The 22,653-nt window shown below is 56.8% G+C and overlaps 1 protein-coding gene across 1 annotated transcript in view; it reads right to left on the bottom strand.

Annotated features, from left to right (window-relative positions):
• LTBP2 (latent transforming growth factor beta binding protein 2) overlaps window positions 1-22,653 on the bottom strand; it is a 73,267-nt gene that overhangs the window by 2,867 nt on the left and 47,747 nt on the right. The window contains exons 9-34 of the mRNA XM_059819375.1: window positions 22,150-22,224; window positions 17,995-18,117; window positions 17,338-17,502; window positions 16,273-16,503; window positions 15,680-15,702; window positions 14,231-14,270; window positions 13,721-13,816; window positions 12,545-12,670; window positions 12,222-12,350; window positions 11,700-11,819; window positions 10,633-10,752; window positions 10,305-10,427; window positions 9,981-10,106; window positions 8,074-8,196; window positions 7,635-7,760; window positions 7,415-7,537; window positions 7,054-7,185; window positions 5,754-5,879; window positions 4,827-4,970; window positions 4,361-4,552; window positions 4,158-4,238; window positions 3,401-3,529; window positions 3,039-3,179; window positions 2,630-2,797; window positions 1,810-2,085; window positions 1,431-1,580 (exon numbers count right to left, since the gene is read on the bottom strand). Of these exons, the coding sequence (XP_059675358.1) occupies window positions 1,431-1,580; window positions 1,810-2,085; window positions 2,630-2,797; window positions 3,039-3,179; window positions 3,401-3,529; window positions 4,158-4,238; window positions 4,361-4,552; window positions 4,827-4,970; window positions 5,754-5,879; window positions 7,054-7,185; window positions 7,415-7,537; window positions 7,635-7,760; window positions 8,074-8,196; window positions 9,981-10,106; window positions 10,305-10,427; window positions 10,633-10,752; window positions 11,700-11,819; window positions 12,222-12,350; window positions 12,545-12,670; window positions 13,721-13,816; window positions 14,231-14,270; window positions 15,680-15,702; window positions 16,273-16,503; window positions 17,338-17,502; window positions 17,995-18,117; window positions 22,150-22,224 (3,408 nt within the window). The remainder of the gene's footprint in view (window positions 1-1,430; window positions 1,581-1,809; window positions 2,086-2,629; window positions 2,798-3,038; window positions 3,180-3,400; window positions 3,530-4,157; window positions 4,239-4,360; window positions 4,553-4,826; window positions 4,971-5,753; window positions 5,880-7,053; window positions 7,186-7,414; window positions 7,538-7,634; window positions 7,761-8,073; window positions 8,197-9,980; window positions 10,107-10,304; window positions 10,428-10,632; window positions 10,753-11,699; window positions 11,820-12,221; window positions 12,351-12,544; window positions 12,671-13,720; window positions 13,817-14,230; window positions 14,271-15,679; window positions 15,703-16,272; window positions 16,504-17,337; window positions 17,503-17,994; window positions 18,118-22,149; window positions 22,225-22,653) is intronic.

The following is a 22,653-nucleotide window of genomic DNA, read 5'->3' as shown; positions in this document are numbered from 1 at the left end:
ATAGATAAAGCAGTTACATCCATATTGCTAAAGGCTTGCTGCAACTCATCTTCACATGCTTAATGCACTTGCAGTCCCTAAAAAGTTGGCAGTTGTCTCCGAGATGGAGGGTAAAGGAGGTCTCAGAGACCCGAGGAAGGGTAAATCCGCTAACTATCTTCAAAAACAGTGAAGGGAGAATCCAGAATTACAGACTGCTCACCCCCATTCCCTTAAGCAGACCAGGTTTCTGAGTGATTAGGTCACAACTCTCCAAAGGATGTCAGGGTCATTAAATAGCTGGTGCAAATCTGTTAAGGCCTGATTATGTTAAGCCAATCTGGTTCCCTCCGCTGACCTGATAACTGGTATGTCAGACAAGGGAGAAGCAGTGGATATGATGTGCCTTGGCCATGGTGAGAATTTCAACACGCTCTCACATGACACACTCAAGCACACTGAGAAAATATGGTCTACATGAAACCGTGACAATTGCACAACGGGCTGCAAAGCTCCACTCCAAAGATAATTAGCAATAGTGGGCTGTTACAATAAAAGCCATTTAAAGCATAGCCTGCAGGGATCTGTCCTGACCCCTAGTCCATTCAATGTTATTATTAAGGTGGACGAAGGAAGAATGCCCATGATTATGAAATGTATGTAGGTGATGCCAGAACTCTGGGGGGGGGTCCTGGGGTTCAGACTCATTCTGATCAAGCAGAGAAGCAGTCCAAAATCAACCAGACAAAATTCACTGAAGACAAGTGCAAAGCACTGCAGCCAAGGAAAGGGAAATACAGTGCACAAATGCAGAAGGGACAGTAACAGCTCAGGCAGCCATTCTGCCCAGCAGCATTTGGGGAGGCAGAGACCACAGGTTCTGTATGAAGAAGCTGCATGATCGTATCGTGCAAAAAGGATGCTGGGACCTGGAGTTAAGTGCTGTGCCTAAGGAAAAAGAGGGTCCTGATCTGCTCTGTTGAGTGCCCAGGGCCTCAGCTGGCTTGGGGAGCTGCACTGTGAAAAGGATGGAGACATGGCATAGGGATGTAGAGGAGATGCAGAGAGAAGCTTTAGAGACCGTGTCTCATAGGACAGGGTGGAAAGTGAGGAATTTCACCAGGTCAGTGGTGAACGTAGAGGAAAATAAGCAGGGATAGAGTAACAGTGGCTGGTGACGTACAAGACTGTAAAGCGAAGAAGGGAGCGATCAGCTGCTCCCCGCGATGCCCTGATTTAGCTGCCAGCAGAAAGTGGCCGGTGAACCTCCAGGACAGTCCTCCCACCTCTCTGGGACGGAAGCACCAGGGAGAGCTGGGACTCCTCCGGCAGCTCTCCCGGCCAGCACCGCCAGAGAGCAGCAGCCTCCCAGGGATGCCGGGACCAGGCTGCCCGCACAGCCCCGGCTGCAGCCCCCGGCAGCCCCTGGGCTGGCCCCGGCCGCCACTCACCAAGGCAGGCCATGTGGGTCATGTCCAGCTGGAAGCCATCAAAGCAGTCGCATGTGTAGCCCTCCCGGACACGCACGCAGCGCCCATTCTCGCAGCCGTTGAGGATCCCGCACTCCTCAGCCTGCAGCCCCTCGAAGCCCTCGTAGAGACCTGGAAGGTGGCAAGACTGTGTCAGAGCAGGGTGACCCTCCACACAGCCATGGAGGGGACACTGGACGCGTGGTAAGACGGTGCTGGTGGGGCCAGGACCAACTCAGAGCAGCCAGGAGCAGAGCTTGCTCCAAGTCTGGAGCATCCTGGCAGGGGTGGGAGCTGCCAGGCATTTCCCATGGACACAGGCTGGGTGTGAAGGCTCATCTCTGTGACTCTCAGTACTCACCAATTTGGCTGGGCAGGTAGCGGGGCGGGGACCGCCCTGGGCCATGATGGAGAGGACTGCCACGGAACTCACTGTTGGGTTCCCTCCGAGGGAAACCAGCATCGGGGTTTCCATACTCAGACTCCAGGTAGTTGTAGTAGGGGCCCATATCTCGGCTGGGAAGGCCATAGTGGGGGTCTTCCAAGCCCGGTCCATACTCATACCTAGGTCTTTCTCGGAGCTCAGCCCCTCTCTCACTGTCTTCACTGGCCCCATTACACAGGAAAGCAAAATCAGCTGGAAGTGGTGAGACAAAAGGAAGGGTCAGTGCAGCCTGGCTCAAGAGAGGTAGGTCTGCTACAGCCAGAGAGAGGGTGCGTCCACACTGGGTCAGTTGAGCCAGGCCTGCGTTCAATGGCCTCCAAAGCTGCAGCTCTGTAGTTTGCTGATGGCACCCCATCTTCGAGAAGACCAGCTCCTGTCTGGGGCCAGCAAGTCCTTGAGCAGTGAGAACCCCAATTCCCAGCGTGCTCCCATCCCAGGCAGCCACTGCCTCGCCTCTCCTAAGCTAAGCAGCAGCAGCAGGATGCACAAAGCAACTCTCCCCTCAGACACCTCGGATTCATGGCAAACCAGTTTCGGGTACGTCCTACCCACTGGTGCTGGTCAGCCCTGGAGACGTGGGGCGTTCACCCACTCCTTGGGCTGGCTTCAGCAATGCAGACAACAAGAGGACCCCTCACTGCAGCCATATGTGGCCAACCCTGTCCGGCACGACTGGCAGCAGCCCAGCCCATCCCCACCTCTGCTGGGTGATGCTTTCCCATGCCGCCCCGCTCACCGGAGGACCTGTGTGGACAGAGTGCGCAGTTCTGGCCCCAGGCTTCTCCAAGCCGGCAGCAGCACTCAGTGTACGTGGTCTGCTCGCCCTGCAGCAGGTCTTGGCAGATGTAGTCAGCAACGGTCTGCCAGCAGACATCCAGGTGGATTTCGTACTCCTCCAAGGCATCTGTGCGTGCCATGAGCAAAGGATGCCATAAAAATCATCCAGAAGAGTGCCTCCCTCCTTGTCCTGAGAGGGACAACAGTGTGCCCCAGCTCCTGCCCCCCTGCCCTGGCTGCACACTGTGCTGGCACTGGCCCCCCTCAGCCCAGCACTGAGCCCCCACCCGCTGCTCCCTCCCGGGAGACCCAACTGCAGGGCGGGATGTGTGGGGCGAAGGTGTGCTGTGGCGGGGGCTCGGGCTCACCTGCCCTGCTGGAGAGGTTCACACACCGGTTGCCAGTGGCATCCAGCACGAGAGGGAGGCTGCAGAAGCAGTGGTAGGAGCCGTCTGTGTTCAGACACTCGCCATTGATGCAGTACACTTCATTCTGACACTCGTCCTGGTCTGCCAATGCACAAGGACAGAGCAATGTTTCAGGCTGGCAGACATGGGCAATGCGACCCTTTCCCTGCCACCTCCTCTTCCATTCCCTGGGAGGGTCCCAGGAAGCCTGTCACCCAGAGCTGGCCCTGTAACGCGGGCAGCAGGGACAACTCTGGGTGCAGCAGCACAGTTGTCCTTCTGCGCGCAGTGGGTGCCCCTGCTGCTCTTTGAGGCCATCTTACCAACACACTCGAGCCTGCTGGAGTCATAGAAGTACCCTGTTCGGCAGAAGCACTTGTAGCCTGGCACTGTGTTCAAACACTGTCCGTTGCGGCAGAACTCAGAGCCAAATATCTCACACTCGTCCATGTCTGAGAGAGGGATGGAGGGAGAGAGAGAGTGTCTCAGGGAGCAGAGCTGTGGAAGCAGGGCGGACTGGGTACTGTGCCCACAGAAAACCAGCATGGGACCTTGGCGTGAATCAACGGCAGGTCCCTGAGTGAGCCCCCAACCTCTCCCACCAGCCACATGCCTGGGAGTGGTGGGGGAAGCACCCACAGGCAAAGCAGGAGGAGGGATGATGGTGAATGGGATACCTTCACAAATAGGAAATTCATGTGTGTTTCTGGAAGGCCAAGAACACAACCCTCTGGAGGTGAAGTGCCAAAGACTGAGCCAGCCAGCCACTGGGAGATCTATCAGTAACTGGAAGGGTTGTGTCTTACTGGACCCCATCCCTGGTTCGAAATGGCCATGGGAGGTTTGCACCGAGAAAAGAGTCACTGCTAGCAGTGAGGCATGACTGGAGGAAGGGTCACTTCCAGCTCGGTGACACTGTCAATCTGGGATTTCTTTGGATGGAGGGAAGCAGCAGCAGGATGTTAGCATCCCCCACCACAGCCCCGGGGAGCTATTTCTGTGGATGCATCTCCATGCAGGGCTTTGCACAGCGCCCTCTCTCTTCCCCCTGGAAGAAATGAGAGGAAATGGTGCTAGTACCTGTGAAAGAGACTTTTCCTGAGAGCAGATCTTCCTGGGGAATATAGCCCTTCCCGAGAGGGCAGATCTCTTGGTACTCCACTGGCCAGGAGGCAGATGTCAAGGGGAGATGTGAAGAAAAGAAAGAGCTCGTTAGTGCAACCAAGGTGGAGCTGGTGGGCAGAGCACTGGCCTTGCCTGGTGTGGTGGGGCCACAGTCCTACCTGTGCCTGGGATGGGGCAGGGGTAAGTCTCACAGTTGTCACCCCAGGCTGCCCCCACAGTACAGCAGCACTCCTCCTTGGTGATGTTCTTGGCCAGGACGCTGTCACACAGGCGAACGTCGCTGATGTGGTAGTAGCACTGCTTGCGCTCTGCGCTGTCAGAGAGGTGGGCTGCATGTATCTCGGGGCCCTCTAGAAGACAGCAGAGCAGGCACAGGATGGGGTCCTTGGCACCCCAACGCAGCATCCCACACCTAGGAGGTCCCAGAGCACACCCATCACCGGCAGCGTGGCCTTCCCAGGTCCGCACTTTCAGGCTTCTCAGCTCTCCCCAGACGAAAGCTTGCCCATGCTTGCGTGGGCTTGTACAGCCCTGGCAGCCCCTCAGCTTTACCCCACCCCAGCCAGGGTTACCACGCTCCTGCTCTAGCTGCCACCCATGCTTCTGTCCTAGCTGCCTACTCACCCATGGCTGCGCGGGGCTGGCACTGCCCTGCCTCTGTGTTGTACTCCTCGTGGTCACTGGGGCAGAGGCAGAGGAAGGATCCCTCCACATTCTCACAGAGCGCAGTCCCGCACACAGCGACCATCAGCTCGCACTCATTCACATCTGCAAAGCAAGGGGCAGCAGTGGCTGCTGGAGCCCCAGCTCTGCATGGGCAGTCTGTGCATGGTCTGCAGCATGGGGTTATCCTTCAGCAGGCAGATGGAAGCTCCTGGGGATGAGCTGAGAGCTCTGTTCACACCACGGCTCAACACAAGTCTGGCAAGAGATTCCTGCTCTGCTCTCAGTGGATTCAAGGAGCCTGAAGTCCAGCTTGCAGTGAGTCACTGGATCACAGGATCATCCAGGTCTGAAGGGACCGCTGGAGGTCTCTAGTCCAACCCGCTGCTCAAAGCAGAGTCAGTTATGGGATCCCACCAGGCTGCTCAGGGCTTTGTCCTGTTGGGTCTTTAAAAGCTCCAGGGATGGCAATTGCACAGCCATCTTGGGCATCTGTTCCACTGCCTGCCTGTATTCATGGTGAAAATGTTTTTCCTTATATTACACCCTGCCTGTTCTCTCCAGGCACCCATTAAAGTACCTCTCTAGCACCTTCAGTGCCTCCAGCCCCCCAAGCACCTCCTTTCCACCTGCACAGAGAAGGGCTCCATGTTCACTGGGAGCTGCTTGCTTTTTCATAGAGACCTGCTCCTTTGCAGTCCCAAGGATCTGCTGTGCTAAGGGAAGGGGTTTTGCCTCCATGAGCTGCCCTGTCCATGTCTGGGATTCTCCATGTGCGGATGCAGTCCCTGTCCGTGCCCCAGGAGCAGTCACACAGCTGGGACACCAGCCTGGCATCTGCCGATGGCTCTCCCTCACTGACTGGCAGAGCGATCAAAGGAGACTCACCAACACAGTAGTGCCCGGAGGGTGAGCTCTCATAGCCACGGTCGCAGAGGCAGCGGAAGGAGCCGTCTGAGTTCTCACAGAAGCCATGGCTCCCGCACAGCGTCTCATTGGCGCACTCATCTATGTCTGCAGCAGAGCAGAGAGCAGGAATTGCCCCAGACCCCACCTCTCCCCCTGGACCTCCCCTGCCCAGACCCTTCTGCTCTGATCCCAAGAGCTGGGGATGGGGCAGGCATTCCCTTGATGTGAGGGACCGGGTCTAGCTGCCCCACTCACTCCCCTGCTATGAGTGTGCATGTTAACAGAAGCTTCCTGCAACATCCAGAGCTGCAGAGAGGCTACGTGGATAGAGCAACAGGAGCAGGGTGGGAATGGGAAATGGATGGAAAGCATGGGAGGTGGCTGGCAGGGGCGACTGAGGGTAGCGCAGGTCCCTGCGGAGGCATGAAGGGACACAGAGCCCACAGGCTCACATTGGCGGGAGATACAAGGGTGCAACTGAAGTGGGTGGGGCAAGCGCAGACAGATCTAGGATGATACCCTTCTACCCCGTTCTTGACCTGGTGCTTCTCCAACTGCTGCAGTGCCAGGGAGTGATCTCTGCCTTGCCCCAGCCCGGTGGGGTTGGACAGTCACAACCGGGTCCTCTGCCTACAGAGGGCAGGTTTACAGCCCTGCTGGCTGCATCCCACTCCCCACCGGGTGGATTTCCCTGGAGCAGGCAGACCAGCTGCGTGCCCACAGCCCACTGCTCCCAAGGTCAGGAGCCGCTCCACATGCTAAGTCTGAGCCCAGCGGCTGGCAGCAGCTCCTCCTTGCTGCAGCCTTCCCTGAGCCAGGGGGAGCCTCAAAAACTGCAGGAACCCCTTTGCTCTTTCCTGTTTGCTGGAGCTTGAACGCCAAACCCAGTCCCCCCAGCCTAGCACACAGTGGTACCAGCAGCCTTTCCCCTCACCCAGCCCTGCCAGGCAGGTGACTGGCATAGGCAGCAGCCCCAGCAAGCAGAGTTTACAGGGAGCTGTGGTCCAGCCCCAAGCCTGGAATGGCTTTAACCTGCCCAGGACTCTCCCTGAGCGGAAAGCAGCACAATGCGGTGTCTGTTCCAGATGCCAGGAAGAGAGAAGTCTAGACACAAGCAGGCAGCTCAGCCAAGAAAACAAACTCTCAGCATTATCTGCCTCTCCACCAGCCACACACTTCCTCCTCCTCCTCCTTCTCCCCCGTGCCCCTGGCAGAGATGTCCCATAGCCACCCTGTCCCTGCCAGGAGGAGGGACAGGGACACCCGGGGCTGTACTCACCGATGCAGTCACCCAAGGGGGTCCAGTGGAAGCCGGGCTGGCAGCCCATGATACAACGGTAGGAGCCCAGGCTGTTCTGGCACCGCCATGTGCCGCAGATGGCATCCCCGTACTCTTTACACTCATCCACGTCTGCAGGAAGGAGGGCAAGGGGATGAGAATGGTCAGATGGGGACCCTGCTTGCTCACTGCAGCACCTGGGTCAAGTTCAGTTGGCCAGAGGTCCTGAGCCATTGCTAGTCCTCCTTACAAGTCACCAGCAACTTTGGGTGCTGGGAGCAGAACTGCCCTCCCCCCTGCACTGGCTGCATTCATTCCCCCAAATCCCAGGGCGCTGATGTCCCCAGCGATGAGCTCTCACCCACGCAGTCATCAGTCTCCTGGGAGTGTTTGAACCCATTTTCACACAGACATCTGTAGGAGCCTTCTGTATTCAGGCACTGGCCTTGTGAGCACCGGGACTTGTCTGCACATTCATCCACATCTGCAAAATCAGGCCAAAATGGTCAACCTGGATCTCACAGCAGGGGAGGGAGCAGAGGGCAGGACCTGAGGTATGGCCCTGCCATCTTCCAGCTCACCTTGGCAGCTGACTCCGCCAGCCATGTTTGAGAAGCCAGGAGCACAAATGCAGAAGTAGGATCCGTGACTGTTGAGACATTCGCCATTGGGGCTGCAGATCTCGCTGTTCAGGCACTCGTTCACATCTGCAGAGGGAGCAGAGTCAGGGCCGTACACCCAGCTCTGGGGGACATCCTTCACCTAAGCCACATGGATTCCCTCTCCCCAGTCTCTTACAGGCAGCCCTCGCAGAGCTCGTGACCCCTGGTTTTCTCGCCATGGAGACAGAGATCTTCCCTGTCCATGGAGATCCTGCATTTGGCTACAACCTTATGGATGTGCCATGCATGGTGGCATCACCTGCCTTGGCACTGACATCCTTCCTATCGAGAAAGAAGGGAGATCTACAGGGAGGCTGTATGTCCTGGACCCAGAGGGCTGCAGGGATGAGGTTTGTACCTTCGCACACGGTGCTGTTGATGAGCTTGAAGCCAGCCTGGCAGTGGCACTCGAAGGAGCCTGGGGTGTTCCTGCACTCTCCCCCCAGGCACTGAACAGCAGGGTCCTCACACTCATCCATATCTGCCAAGCAGAAGGTCACAGCGCAGAGTGAGGACTCAGCTCTTGCCGTCACTGGAGAAGATCTCCACCCAGAGAAGCCATCACCCAGCTGTTGGCCTGCAAGGTGGGTTTGAGCTGCCCTCCCAGACAAACCGTCACAATGAGATGAGGGCAGAGCCTTCCTGTTACTGGGGTATGAGGAGTCAGCCGAGACCCTTCACTCCCCTCCATCATAGGGACCAGGACAAACTGGATCCCAGCACCAAGTCAGTGGTGCCCAGTGACAGAACCAGAAGCAATGGGCACAAACTCAAACACAGGAGGTCCCAACTGAACATCAGGAAACACTTTTTTACTGTGAAGGTTACTGAGCACTGGCACAGATTGCCCGAAGAGGTTGTGGAGTCTCCCTCCTTGGAGATATTCAAAAGCCCTCTGGACATGGTCCCGGGCAACCAGCTCTAGGTGGCCCTGCTTGAGCAGGGGCGTTGGACAAGATGATCTCCAGAGGTCCCTTCCAATCTCAGCCACTCTGTGATTCTGTGAGCACAGGGATATTCCTAAGCCCTGTGTCCACCTCAAGCAGAGCTCTGCACTGGGTACCACAACCACCAAGAGGCCATCACCAAGCCACAGTTGCTGACAAACCCTCTCTTCAGCCAACCGCACAAGAGTGAACATCAGGAAAGTAACTCAGCACCATCCATACCTTCTGTGGCTCTGCTTTCCTACCTGCCAGACTTGCCTACAATGTCCTTCTCTTGGCAAAGCTGGCCAGGGTCCTACATCAGCTCTTACCCAACTGCAGAACTCCCCACAAACCCTCTCCCACCCAACTCCCCCAGGCCTTGGCCGGAGCCTGGTGTCACTCTGAGGGTTTTGCTCACAGCAGAGGTGAGAGGGGAGCCTTCCCTCTAACGGAGGGCTGCGACATGCCAGCAGACTGCCGTTGCCTGCAGCCCCATGAGGCAGGGGGAAGCATTGGAAGATGCTGCTTATCAGATGGATGGGCTGGTATGCAGGCAGCCAAATACATGCTAGTGGGGAAGGTCCTGCTGTACTCTTGTCCCCTGCCAGAAGCTAAAGCCCTGAGACTGGCAGCTCCTGAGGGCAGGGCAGGGACCTTCTCTTCCCCTTCACAGAGCACTGAGCATGCCAGAGGCATAAATGAACATCGCTCCCTATCACCTTGGGGCAGGATTCCCAGCTGTTCAGTCTCAAAGGGTTTTGAGTAGCAATATTCTTGAATCCTTCTGGAGATGAACCATAACCTAGTTTATTTATCACACTACTATCACAAAACCCCTATCATTTTTCAAATATGAAACCCAGATCCACAGACAAGGCCACCAGCCAAGGCAGAGAAGAACGTGTCATCCTGCCATTGGGTCAGTGTGACCCAAACAGTATCAAACCCTGATAAGGTGCCCTCATGACATGGGGCACATGCTTCCAGGCACACTGTTCTGAACTGAACCACACACAGCTCCTCTCTGCCCACATTTCCAGGCCTCCTGTACTCCTCTGGCCTTTGTCAGCATGTCCCAGGTCACCATTAGTCTAGGAGTCTCATCAATGAGTCCTTGCCCCCCATCCCTCTCCGGGGTGAGGAAGATCACCTTGCTGCTCTAGGTGACATCTGCTTGCAGCCCCCCACCTTGCTATCTGCTGATCAGAGAGCTAAAGAGCTGGAGAAGGATCCTGAGGCTAAAGAAGTTCCCGGCCCCACCAATAACCCAGCTATGGCAATGTCTCTTCCCTCATTCCCTCCAGCCCCGACTCCTCCATCTCTGGGAAAGGGATACCTTCACACGTGCTGCCGTCTCTGGACACGGTGTAGCCAGTGTCACAAGCCATGCAGGAGTAGGAGCCCTCAGTGTTGAGGCAGAGTGCAGAGGGACAGGCAGCCTGGGCAGTGCACTCGTCGATATCTGCATAAGCACACAAGGGAGGGCAGGATGAGTGGGAAGGATGTGGAAGAGCTATGACCAGGGGCAGACGTGTTGAGGGAACCAGCCAACACGGTGGCCAGGACTCGGGCAGAGCCAACTGCTCAGGAAGAGCCCAAGAAAACCTCTGGACTGGGTGTGTGACACTTCAGAGGATCAGGACTCATGGCTCCTTGGTACCTTGGCAGCTCTTCCCGTCAGGTGCCACCTCGTAGCCCCGGTAGCAGGAACAGCGGAAGGAGCCGTCCAGGTTGACACACCGCCCATGAGCACAGGTCCCCTCCACAAGACACTCATCCACATCTGTGTGACACAGCAGAGAGCAATACGGAATGGGAGGGTGCTCAGGGCCATCCCTGCCACCCAAATTGTGAGGGCGCTGTGCCCTGCCCACGCAGGCTGGCTGCCACGGGAGAAGTGTGCCCGTGCCCCTGCTCCTTTTGAGGCTTGCAGGGAGCACTGCCAAGGGGCGCAAGGGTGCTGCCCAGAGACAGCCCACATTCCTCACCAACACATCTCCCATTCCTGGGCCGGTAGCCATCCCCACAGCTGACACACTTGTAGGAGCCTAGCGTATTGACACACTTCCCGTGGGGGCAAGGGCTGGGATCCACGCACTCGTTGATATCTGCCAAGAAACACACTCCTTTCAGGCTCCCAAAGGCAAACAGTGCAGCCTTTTCCAGGATGCCCCCCCTTCAGCTGGATCCTCAGAGTCCCCCTCCAGGAAACAGTGATGCCCAAGAGGAGGTGAGACAAGTTTGCCAGGGCTTGGGCAACACTTCTTATAGTCCCACTTACCACTCAGGATCCTACACTCACATCTGAGGGCTGACATAATCCAGCAGCACAACCCGCTGCCTCAGGACATTGCCTAGGCCAGGAATGTGCATGGGCAGAGAAAGGGATCAGAGAACATCTGTGCAGGGCTGTTTCATCAGGGACTTTCGTAACTATGATTAGGATGCAGCCTCCAGCTCAGGAAGTCTTTAAGGCAAGTGCTTTCTGGAGGCCATGCGGGAGGAGCAGCATTCTGTGCATGCCCTGTTTCCCATACTGCCTCCTAAAATAGTCTCCCACTCTCTGTTGGAGAAGAGCTACTGAGAAAGGGGGATCTTTGATCAGGCACATCGTATGTTCACAAGGTCGAATGCTCTGAAGGGCCCAGGTTGTGCCACATGAGTGGGATGCTGTGGGGACAGGTGGCCTGAGTCTCTGCAGCCTGCTCTCCCTGCAGTCCACTTTCCAGCACGAGGGTCTGGTGACAGAGTCAAGCTGGCACAAAAATGCATGGGCATCTCCTCCCAGAATAGGAAGCCAGCATGGGCTGGTCAAGGGGAATCTCCCTGGGGAGGAGGGAGAGGATCTCAGGAGAACTCCCCTCTCCCAGCCCAGGAAAGCCTGTCCCTCCTGTAGGCAGAGGGAGAGGACAGGCAGCCCTCAGGAGGGACACAGGACAGACAAACATGGGGGGGGTCCTTCCTCCCTTCCAGGAGACGACATGGAGTGGTGAGAAACGGAGGTGTTCAGCCCTGCACAGGGTAGGGCAGGGGAACAGGGATCAGCAACCTTCACCTTCGCACTGTCCTCTGGGGCCCATGGCAAAGCCCTCCTCGCACTCGCAGCGGTAGGAGCCGAGGGTGTTGATGCATCGCTGTCCCCGGCAGGTAGAGGGCTGCTCACATTCATCTCGATCTGGCAACACACACAGGGAGACAGTCCTGAAGTCTTCCCCCTCCAACGTGGGGAAGGCTGAGTGGGGAGCTGCTTCACCTGCAGCAGGCTCTGCCCAGGGGACGCATGCTGGGGCTCTCCTCCATCCCCCATCTGTCCTTGCACCCCCCTTGCCATGAAACAGTGATCAGGGATGGCATCACAGGCTCCTGCCCAGATAGATCTCCATGGGCAGGGTCCTGTCCCTGAGCAAGCAGAAGAGGTGATCCCCATCGATCAGGCTATCCATGGGCATGCCGGCAAGGAGGGAGGGTGTGCAGGTGTGCATGTGTGTGTGCACTGTGTGCATGAGAGAGCGCAAGGCTGGGAGACTGGGGAGACCCTGGGGAGGTGGCAGCCCTGTGCTAGGCAGACACCACTTACCCTGACAGCTCTGTTTGCCCTCTGAGACAGCCAGGGTGTACCCAGAGTAGCAGAGGCACAAATAGGAGCCCACGCTGTTGATGCAGCGACCTTTTCCAGCACAAGGATCTTTCAGACACTCATCTTCATCTGTGCTCAGGCAAGGAAGGAAGACAGGCAGTCACCACAGCAGCTGCCTGCCAGCCCCCTACCAGCCTCCTGCCAGCCCCGTGGTGCAGTGGATGGGCACGGACTCAGCAGAGCTGCCAGAAAACCTGCCCCCAGGAGCCTGAAGGACCTAATGGTCCGTCAAGGCCCGGCAGGCAGAGGAAGTGCCAACCTACCAATGCAGCGGAGACGGCTGGGGTCCAATGTGTAGCCGGGGTGGCACAAGCAGCTATATCCCTCGGGGGTGAGCACGCAAGCGCCGGCTCCACAGGAGAGGGGTGAAGAGGTGCAGCTGCTGACCCCTGGGAGGAGAGAGCACAGGGTTGGGGGCAGCAGTCCAGGGTCTGCCTTGTGTCCGCAGCACCACGCCGGGGAAGCTGCTTTTTCCCTTCTTGGAGAAACATGGAGCAGTCTCAGCTTGTTCCCCTATGTCTTCAGGCAGCTGGTGCCTGTAGGGCTGCAGGGAGGACACGGCAGACCCTGCCACCTCCTCTGGCCTGAGCCCAGCTGGGACGCCCCAGTCCCCTGCACTGCTCACCTGTGCCCTGGCCCCACAAAACAGCAGTGAGGAAGCTGACCAGCCCCACACCTCGGAGAAGGGCTGTCAGCAGAGCCTGTCAGGGGGGCTCTTTTTTGGTGACAGCAGGGCTCCCCCCCAGCCTGGCTAAGCGAGGCGCTGGAGGTATTGGGGAGGCAGCGCGGCTTCACACTCCCCTCGGAACTGAGCCGGCCAGGGGTGGGGGGGCAGCCCAACCCCAAACAAAAGGCTATTGAGGAAGATGCATTCCTCAGCAAGGTGCCTCTGCCAGGCCTGCTCCCCAAGGTGCTCCAGCCCCAGGCGGAGGGCAGGGGCCGCGCTCCCAGACACTTGAGCAACCCTGGAACAACAGCGCCCTTGTTTCCGGCACAGTAAACAAGCCGCCCCGGGAGCCACATGCCTCCCCTCGCACTCCCCCTTCCCGATGAGTCAGCTCGCGCTGCGGGGGAACAGGGCCAAAGCCACCAGAGCAGGCGCGTGATCCCCCTCGCCCAGCAGCCACTGCCGCACCGGGCAAGTGAGCTGCAGGCGGGGAAGGACCCAGAAAGCCAAACACTTTGCTCCCTGTATGGGATCACTCTCATGCCTCCCCACCACCAGCTGGCTTTCCCTGGCTGGCAGCAGCAGGGAACAGGCTGGGACAACACCCCAGGGTGGCAGGGCAGGGACTTCTCTTTGGGAAGTCAAGCGGGGCACGTGGGAAGACAAGCAGGCTGGGAAAGGGAGAGAGCTCCTGGGCAGAGCTTAGAGCATAATTTCCCCATAGCACCAGGCAGAGACAGGAGGGAAATCCCTGAGAGCAGTAAACACACACCCGATCCCTGTGCTGGCATCTGTGTTGGAGCAGTAGCATCCCAGGTGGTGGTGGGCCCAAGCTGAGGAGGACCATGCCAGGCCTCCTCTTCCTCTGCTAAGGAAGAAGAAGAGAAGTGAGGTCCAGCCCGGGATCCCAGGCAGAGGTGCAGACCCAAGGTTTACCTGTGCTGGGTGCCCCTGCACTCACAGCCCCATGTGCTGTCTGCACATGGGAAGGGGCTGCAGGGTGGGTGCAGCAACCTCATCATCTCGTTATTTAACACAGCCTCCTCCACCTCGCTGGAGACACACCACCTCCCCACATCCCTACAGCCCCACATCAGCCACCGCACTGTGGCGAGGGTCCCCCGTGCCACCCTGCAGCCAGCTCAGCTGGGAGCCCATCCTGCCCAGTGCTGGGGGCTGCCATGCAGAGGAGGCAGCTCCCAGCCTTCCCGCTCTCCTCCCTCCTCGCTGCCCTGTCCTCTTCCCCACGGCTGCCCTGACCTCCTACCAGCCAGGCGCTCACCTCTGCGTGTGGCAGGCTCTGCGGTGGCATCAGCAGCACCCTGAGGGACAGAAACATAGGACTGCCTCTATCCATGTGCATGTAGCTGGGATGCAGGGTCCCGGAGACATTTTCCCACCCACCTCCCGTCTCCTCTTCCTCCCTGAGACACTGTGCTGGGAGGAGAAGCTGCCATGGCTGGGTGCAGCTGGTAGGGCCACTCTGTCCTGAGCACATTGTCCTGACCAAAACACAGCTCCTGGCCATGCCCAGGGGGCTACTGCAGAGGAGTTGTGCCAGCACACCACGCGGGTGAGACCCAGGGCACTGCCACGGGGCAGGTGTCTCTCAAGGTGGCCAGGAAGAGCACTCGGGCACAGTAAATACTGCCACTGTCACTGGCGGCTCTGGAGGGCTGAGGAGAGCCACTGCTTTGACCTACTTGAGCGCTACCTACTAGAAGGGTGCTTGGTGCTCAACGCTCTTTCTCAGCATCCCCTCCTGGCAAAGCCATGGCTGCCAAAGGAGACGTCGAAGCACAACCTGGGTCTCCGCTCTGAGGAACCTTCCTCAGCGGATGAAGAAAACAGGCAGCTGAGCAACACAAGTCCCAGCCTAGCTTTGCTTCAAATCTGGAAGCTTTGGTTCAAATTTCTGCCGTCTTGAGATTTCTTACATGTCCTTGGGCAAGTCACTTCATGTCTATGAAGCAGTGACAATGGCAGTGCTGTCCCCTCTCTGAGAGGGCTGGGCTGCTATAGCAAGGGGGGCACAGAGATGATCAGGAGAGATATGGCCCAGCCTCTACTAACAGCAGGGATCAAGAGACACATATTTTTCAAGTGAGACTCATAATAAAGAAACCCAGCCCCGGGAGAGCCTGGCAGAGAATCGGTCCCCAGGCTGCTCCTGTCAGACAGGGTGAATTCACACAGCCAGTGTGGGAGACCCTCACCCCAACTGCTCCAGCGGGATTTCTGCTGCGCCCACACCAACATAGAGAGACCTACCTGTGAACTGGGCTTAAACATGACATGGGGCTCTGCAAGAGGAGTGCTCCTCGAGCTGCCTGCAGCAGTTCCTCTTCCCTGCTGCCCGCCCAGCCCCGCAGCCAGGCCAGGCTGACAGCAGCCTGGGCTCCTACCCCAGCCCCAGCAAATGCCAGCTGGAGTCAGCACTGACCATGAACTAGTGCAGCAAAGCTCCCAGCTCCTGTTGGTTTGAGCTAACGGCCTCTTAGCAAGGGCTGAGCAGGCACGTGGCACAGTGCCTTCAGCCAAGGCAACTCAGCCAGGGTGGTAGGGTTTGCAGTTCATACACTGTTCCCTCCAGCAGCAGCTACTTGCTCTCTTTCACGCCCTGTCTGACCACATTTCACACCTCCCTGTCACCTATTTGTATGACATCCTCCTTCCTGCCCATCAAGCTACCATGGATGCACCCAGATGTAGCAAGACAAACCTTACTCACGTGCGCAGCAGGAGAAACTTCACCTGGAAAGTGAAACAGTGCATGGTGAGTAAAGACAAGGCAGGCAGGCACTCTCCTCAAACCCTGGCTGCCCTAACTTCACCCCAACTCTAAGATACTGCCACTCAGTCCCTCACGCTCCTCCACAAGAGCTTGTTCCCAAAGCCAACACACCCGGACTCCTCGCCTGGCACTGCGCAGACCCCAGGAGCTTACACTCCAGCAGGTGCTGGCACAAGCAGTCAATCACACTTCCCTCCGGCTGGGCTGGATAAAAGCCCAAAGACTGCAGTGCCAGGGCTGCTGCACAGACCTGAGGTCCCACTGGAGGCAGCCTGGCCAGCCAGCACCAACTGCAAAGACGCAGTCACAAGAGCCTGAAACACTCAACCTCCTCTCCAAAGGTTTGAAGAAGTGGTGTCTCATGCCCCAGGAACACTAGCAGGGCTGAAGAACACCTTGCGTATTCATACCGATGTAGAAAGCCCTTATCAGCTAGAAGTCCATCCATGCAGCATGGCAGGACCTGGAAATTCGCCCACCCTTGATAGGGGCCCAGATGGAGCAGCTTTAAGCAGTGGACCCCACACTACCCTCTCCTGCCGAGGTGCCAGGGTGGGGACGTGACTCCAGGACGCTCCCACGCAGGCTGTCCTGCAGTTGCTGTCTCCTTGCTGCCCAGTTCAACGTCCAGTTGCTGCTCTCCCCTTGCTCTTCCAAGCTGAGGGGCAGTTCTTCTGCCTCTGCCTTCCTCATCGACAGGCGGATATCAGAGCTGGAGTAGGTGTAGCCATGTCCTGCTGGGCAAATCTCCTTGAAGGCTTCTGTGAGGGAGAATCAAATCAAAGCTTTAGAGGGCAGAGATTGGAAGGAAGAAGCTGGTGCAGGGATCACCTGGCTTACCACACCCAGACATGATGGTGGGACAAGATGGAAGAAAGAAGGCATGTATGTGAATGCAGGTACGAGTTTCTCCCACCCTATCATTTTCTGGAGATTTCTAAGGGCTAAATCCTTACAGAAACACATCTGGGCTGCAGTGGGTGGATGCTTCCAGCAGAAGGAATCTGCTCACAGGGCAGGGTGGGTTTCTAACAGGCACTGGCTGGTACTCCCAGACACCAAAAACTAAATGCCTCCCCTGCGTCAGTACTGCTAGGAAGGGTTCATGCCATAGGAAGGTCCAAGCTGAGCAAGGGAGCAGATAAAAGTGAACCCCTGGTTCCTCGGCACTGAGTGCTTTGCACATCAGTCAGGATGCTCTGCACAGATCACCTGAAGATTTTTCCCAGCCCTGAGGATTTTGGTGATTTCCCCTCCACCCTACCCCATGCTGAGATATGCCAAACTCATCCTCACCTGACTTTCATCCCTGCAGAAGATGTACAAGAGACAAAAGAGACAAAAGGGCTGTCAAGCAAAGCCAGGCACAGACATGGCTGTGCTCTCCCTCTGGTACAGAGTGGTTTCCCATCGGGGATTTCTCTATCTTCCCAGTATTATTCAGGTCTGCTCCCTGGGTTGCTGTACCCATCTCACAGGCCAGCATTTGCATCGCTCTGCTCTGGGTCCTGGAGTTGTCTGCGTGGCAGCAAGTTCAGGCAAGCCCAAGCCCCAGTCTAACCAGAGCAGGCAAAGCCGAAGCGGGCACGTCTCACCTGAGCCGGGCACGGGGCACTCCTTGCAGTTCTTCCCCCAGCCCTTGCCAACGCGACTGCAGCAGCAGATCTGCTGGGTGATGTGGTGGGAGAGGGGGAAGGAGCACACGCCTCTGGCTGCCGAGCGGTAACACAGCCCCTGCTCCATCGACACCGCTTTGTCCGCTGAAACACAACGGCAGGGTCAGTGCTGGAGGTCGAGGTCTACTCTCACCAGAGAGAGAAGCTTCTCCCCCTTGGGCCTTTCTTTGCCTATGCCTCCCAGCCTGTCGCAAGGGCTGCCCCATCCTCTCCCCAGAACAGCCCCCAGCCTTCAGCTATTGGGCCATGCCCCCAGCAGCACCAGCCCCAAGCAAATCCAGCTCCTGTGGGAGCTCTCTCAACCCGGGAGGCTGCGTCCTCTGCAGCTGCACTGCAGGCACGTTGCCTCTGGGCTCTGCAGTGAACAGCAGCAGGGGCCATGAGATGTCTATGGAGATGAATGATGGATGAAGGGGGCCTGAGTCATGGGGTCCTATCCTGTACACAAGCGCAGGACAGCATAGCAGGCACTCAGCCGCACTTGCAAGAGGCAGAAAGCACACTACAGCCTCCGCTCAGCTGTGGGGTCCTGCTCAAGCCCCTTTCCCAAACTGAGGGGTTCCCTGGAGCACTTACAGATGCAATGGCTACGGGATGGGTCCAGCATGGTGCCAGGCTTGCAGGTGCAGCGGAAGCTGCCGCGGGTGTTCACACATTCGGCATCTTTGCACAGGCCCTGCATCAAGCACTCGTTGATATCTGTGGGGAGAAGAGGGCCCGGTGAGATCTGGGCAAGCTGAGGGTGAACTGAACCCCCTACCCAGTGCCTCCCATTCAGGTGCCACAGACCAAGGGGGTCTTAGCCGGGCTGGTGTCTGAGGCAGCCTCTGCACGGAGCTGCGCAGTGGGGACCTCCGTGGTGACAGCAGTCTTACATCTGTGGCGCAGAGTTCGCTTGCTGCAGCTGCAAGGATGGCTTGTGAATGTCTGGTCTGCTCTGCGGTCCTCATGGAAAACAGGTGGCCCCTCCAGCGAGCCGCCCCAGCAGGGTCACTCTTACAGCCATCATGGTCATTGTTTGCAAGCCTGGACTGGCGAGTCCCATCCTCTCACCTGACCCCTGGTCCTGCTCATAAGGAGCCGTCATCCACAGAGGATCCTTGCTGAGAAACTCAGTGCCAGCACACAGGGAGGGCAGTGACTGATCCCTGCACACAGAGCCCAGTGCCAAGCAGAGGGATGGTGGGCACAGCTCTGGCTCGACGCTGTAGTGTCTTCTTCTGGGAACTGGTTGAGCAAGCAGGAAGATGCCAAGCTCAAGCCCTGCCTCGAGCTCTGCCTCTGCTCCGACTCAGCACACAACATCAGATGCAGTCTTTGGGAAGGGAGCTGGGCTTATCCCAGAAAAACACCGTCAGCCTCATCCATTTGGCCTGCAGCACCTGTCTTTCCTACAGCACCATGCAGGAATGTATGAGCTAAGCAAAAAGTGCGTAAGGGGGAGCTGAGGGCAGCTTTCACAGTGGAGAGTGAGGAGGAAGCCCTCCTCACGAATTGATGTACCTTTATGTCTTCACTAGATAGCTTAGCACCAGAAAAGTAAGTGTGCTGATGAAATGTGCTGTGTCAGGAGGCACAAGTAGTGCAGGAAGAGCTGGATGGGAGCACAGTGCGGCAGGAGTGGGATGAACCTCAGCACCACCCCAGGACAAGTCACAGGAACATATACTACAAGCTAAGAGGTGGAAGCAGGCAGTGAGAGGGACCTGGGCGCACTCGTTGCTCACAGGACAGCTGCCAGCTGTCAAGACCAAGAAATGCCAGTGTGATGCTAGGCAGCATCATGCCAAACATGTTCCAGAGACGCAGGGCAGTCCTAATGCCTAATGCCCTGGTGAGACCTCAGGTGCCTTGAGAGCACCCAGTGTTGCCCTAGAGACTGTCTCAAGGTGGAAGGGGTGCAGAGGCGGGCTGCTGGGACACTTGGAAAAATGGAGACACTTGAAGAGCCTGAGTGAGAGTAGCTAGGCTCAGGAACAGCTTTCCCAGCACCACCTTATTCCTTGGAGCTGAAGCATCACTGCTTGATGGAAGTGGGGGTATCGCACAGCCAGCTATGACAGCTGGAGTTCAGACTTAATGACCTGAGAGGTCCTCCGAGTCTTGTGCTCTTAAACTTCTCCGTTCATCCCACTGGCTGCTCCATACATGGTTGAGACACACAGGGGCCATCAAGACCAGGCCATGATGTTCAGTCAATTGGAAGCACCAATGCTACAAGGACGTGCAGCAGGCCAGGAAGGAGTAGTGTTTGGCTGCATCGTGTAATGGTTTCCTGCTCCGTACCAAGCACAGGACAGTTCAGGAGAAAAACCAGTGGCCAGACCCCAAATGTGCTGGGAGCCCCACTCAGAGAAGAGGCTTGGGCTCTCGGGAGGAGCCTCGGGGCTCATCCCTGTCCCTCCCTGGCATGGTCAGAGTGCTGTGTCATTCCAATGCACCAACTGGATGAAGTGTTTGGCCTCCGCATAAGCAAAGGGATTAAAGGGATTAGAGTAATGAGAGCACAAAACAAACAAGCACCAAGGGCTGGGCTTTATGTGCTTAATATAAAACAGGGCCATGTCCTGGCCTCAGTCCAGACCCCTCTATTCCACTGGCAGCAGAGGACCCACCCGCAGTGGAAATCCCATAGGGAACAGAAGCAGGCAGGCGCACTCAGGGCCATGCACTCCTACCCCCTGCAGCGTGCCAGGGGCAGGGCTGGCCCACAAGAAGAGGCCTCACGGACTGCAAACTGAGATCTGTAAATTGTCTCAGCTGCTTCCTCCCGTCCCACACAAGCCTGCCAGTGCTCCTCAGAAACAGCCACACTGGGTCAGGCAGCCTGTGATGGAAAAGTGCAGGCTGGTTTACACTGGTGCTTGGTGAGCAGAAAGGACCTGAGTCAGCAACGGACACCAAGGATATAGGGACACCAAGGATATAGGGACACCAGCGTGCCGGTGTGTGTCCTGTGCAGTGACCCTTGTGCAGGCACACCTCCCTACCATGGTCTCCAGGCACCCCAGCCTGCAGCCTCCAAGACAATCTTTGCCTCATGTCTAGCAATCACATTACCCCTTCCAGTGCCATCCTTCTTGCTGGTCCCAGCAGCACTGGGAGTTTTCCTGACTGGGTCTGCCAGGCACTCTCAACACAGACTCATTGCAGCCTTGTTCCTGGTCAATGGGATGCAGGAAGGAAAGGAAGGAGGATCTTGCAGAGATAAGCCATTTGTTCCTCTGCTGGAAAGTACCAGAGACAACCCTTTCTGCCCATACAAAACAGAGGAAAATGGGCTTTTGCCAGGGCCCTCCCCCAGTCACTCATCTGTGCTTTGATGACAGCCTGCAAAGCCAGAGCTCAGCTTCTTCCCAGCTCAGCTACTTGCCTACAGCCAATGACCTCAGGAGCCATCAGCTGCTGTCCAGCCCCTTGGCTCCCCTCCTACCTGGGCTAGCAAGAGAAGGCCCTGTGTAGCCTCTCCCACAGTTTGTATCAGCCAAATTGCTCACTCTGGACCCTGAGTGAGGCACTGGGCTTCCTGACACACATCCTGCTGCAACAGCAGAGATGGGAAAAGCACCTCAAGGCAGCAGACTGTCTGCAGAACAGTACTTCTCCAGCCTGGCTTACGAAGGAGCGCGCAGAGGCACAAATCTCTGGTTCATGGTTCGTGTGCAAAAACATCTTCCTAGCCAACTCCACATTGCCATCTCCCTCTGCTCCTCAGAGTGCTGAGCCTCTCCCGCTCCTGAGGGGACACAAACCCAGAGCAGGTGCCGCAGGTCTCTGCTTGCTGACATGTGTCCCTCAGCTGCTCTGCTCCTCCGACTCCTATTCGATGTCTTGGGGTAGCTCTTCATACCCACAGCACTGTCTGTGGCCACATAAGGGATGAGATCTGAGCACCAAGGAGAATAGAAGCTGTTGCCTTGTTGAAAGTTCTCCCCCAGGACAACATGGGGAGGTTGAATCATTAATTAAGTAAGCATGATGGAAAGTCCCAGATAAAAGAGATGAGTCATTGGATTGCCAGCCCTGGGTTTGCATGGCCGGGGCCGGTATCCCTGCTGCATCTTCAAGATGACACCTCTCAGCTTATCACGAATCACAAGAAGGGAACCATAAAATTCCACTTCAGTCAGAGCACAGAAAAACACAAGCCCTGTGGGTCAAGCGATGACAAATAAACATAAACCGGAGAGAAAAGCAGAGAGATAGCACCTTCCTCATACAGAGCTGAGAGACCCTGGGAGTGAGAAATGGATAGACCCCAGCAGCATGGGGCAGGCAAGACAGCCTGGCAGCATGGGCAAGCAACATACTTGGAACAGAAGGACTCGCTTTTATGGCACTCTCCCACTTGAAAATGAACAACTGAACAAGCCGACAACCTTCCCAAATGTTTTCAGGCAACAGAATTTCTGTTGCTTCAGATGACGGGAGAGGTGGTTTTACACTCACGTGTAGCAGAGCAGCAACATAGGCCCTTACTGTGTCAGGACGACTTAGTAGGTGAGTTTTCTTGTGCTGGCTCAACTATGTGCTTACTATGCTTATCAGCTCAGTCATGTAGTTCAGTGTTACCTGCTTTTTCTCATGCTTGATGAAAGCACAGGGATTTTTACAAGTCACGGTCTTTGTAGATCTGTATCAGGGAGTTAGATAACTGTATTTTACTTGTGTAGATAATTACAGCTCTGTGGATGTGGGAAGGAGAGAGAGACATGAAAGCAGCATCCTTACCTTGGCAGTGGCTCTGGTTCAGCCTCTTGTATCCTTGGGGACACTCCACCTGCCCATTCTCAATCACAGGGTGTGCTGGGAAGAAAGCAAACAGTGTGGGACACTGGCAGTAGAGCCAGCCGCCAGCATCCTACCTTCTCTCTGCCCTCCCTGCAGAGGGGAAAGGGTCTCTAGGTCTGCTTTGGAGGGGCCTCTGATGTCTCCCAGGGCAGAGGGAAAGGTGGGAGCAGCCACATTTCTCAAGCGGTGTCTTCTGCTGCTTGGCAAGTGCCAAAATGGTGACCCAGAGGTGCTGCCTGTGCTTCATATCTATCACTGTGTCACTTCACCTCCTTCCAGGCCAGCTTGGATAGCCAGGTGGCACATGACAAGGGGGATCAGAGTGAAAGGAACGACAGAGGTCCTTGACAAGATGCTGAAATAACAGCCCAGGGCCTGTTTATTACATTTTCCCCCTTTTTTACTGTATGTGATTTCCTGCCCTGATCACTCTCATCAAAGAAA

This window comes from Gavia stellata, chromosome 7 (genome assembly GCF_030936135.1).
Source record: "Gavia stellata isolate bGavSte3 chromosome 7, bGavSte3.hap2, whole genome shotgun sequence".
Classification (NCBI taxonomy): Eukaryota; Metazoa; Chordata; class Aves; order Gaviiformes; family Gaviidae; genus Gavia; species Gavia stellata.
Note: the sequence above shows the minus strand (reverse complement) of the source record. Positions and strands in the feature narration are given on the sequence as shown.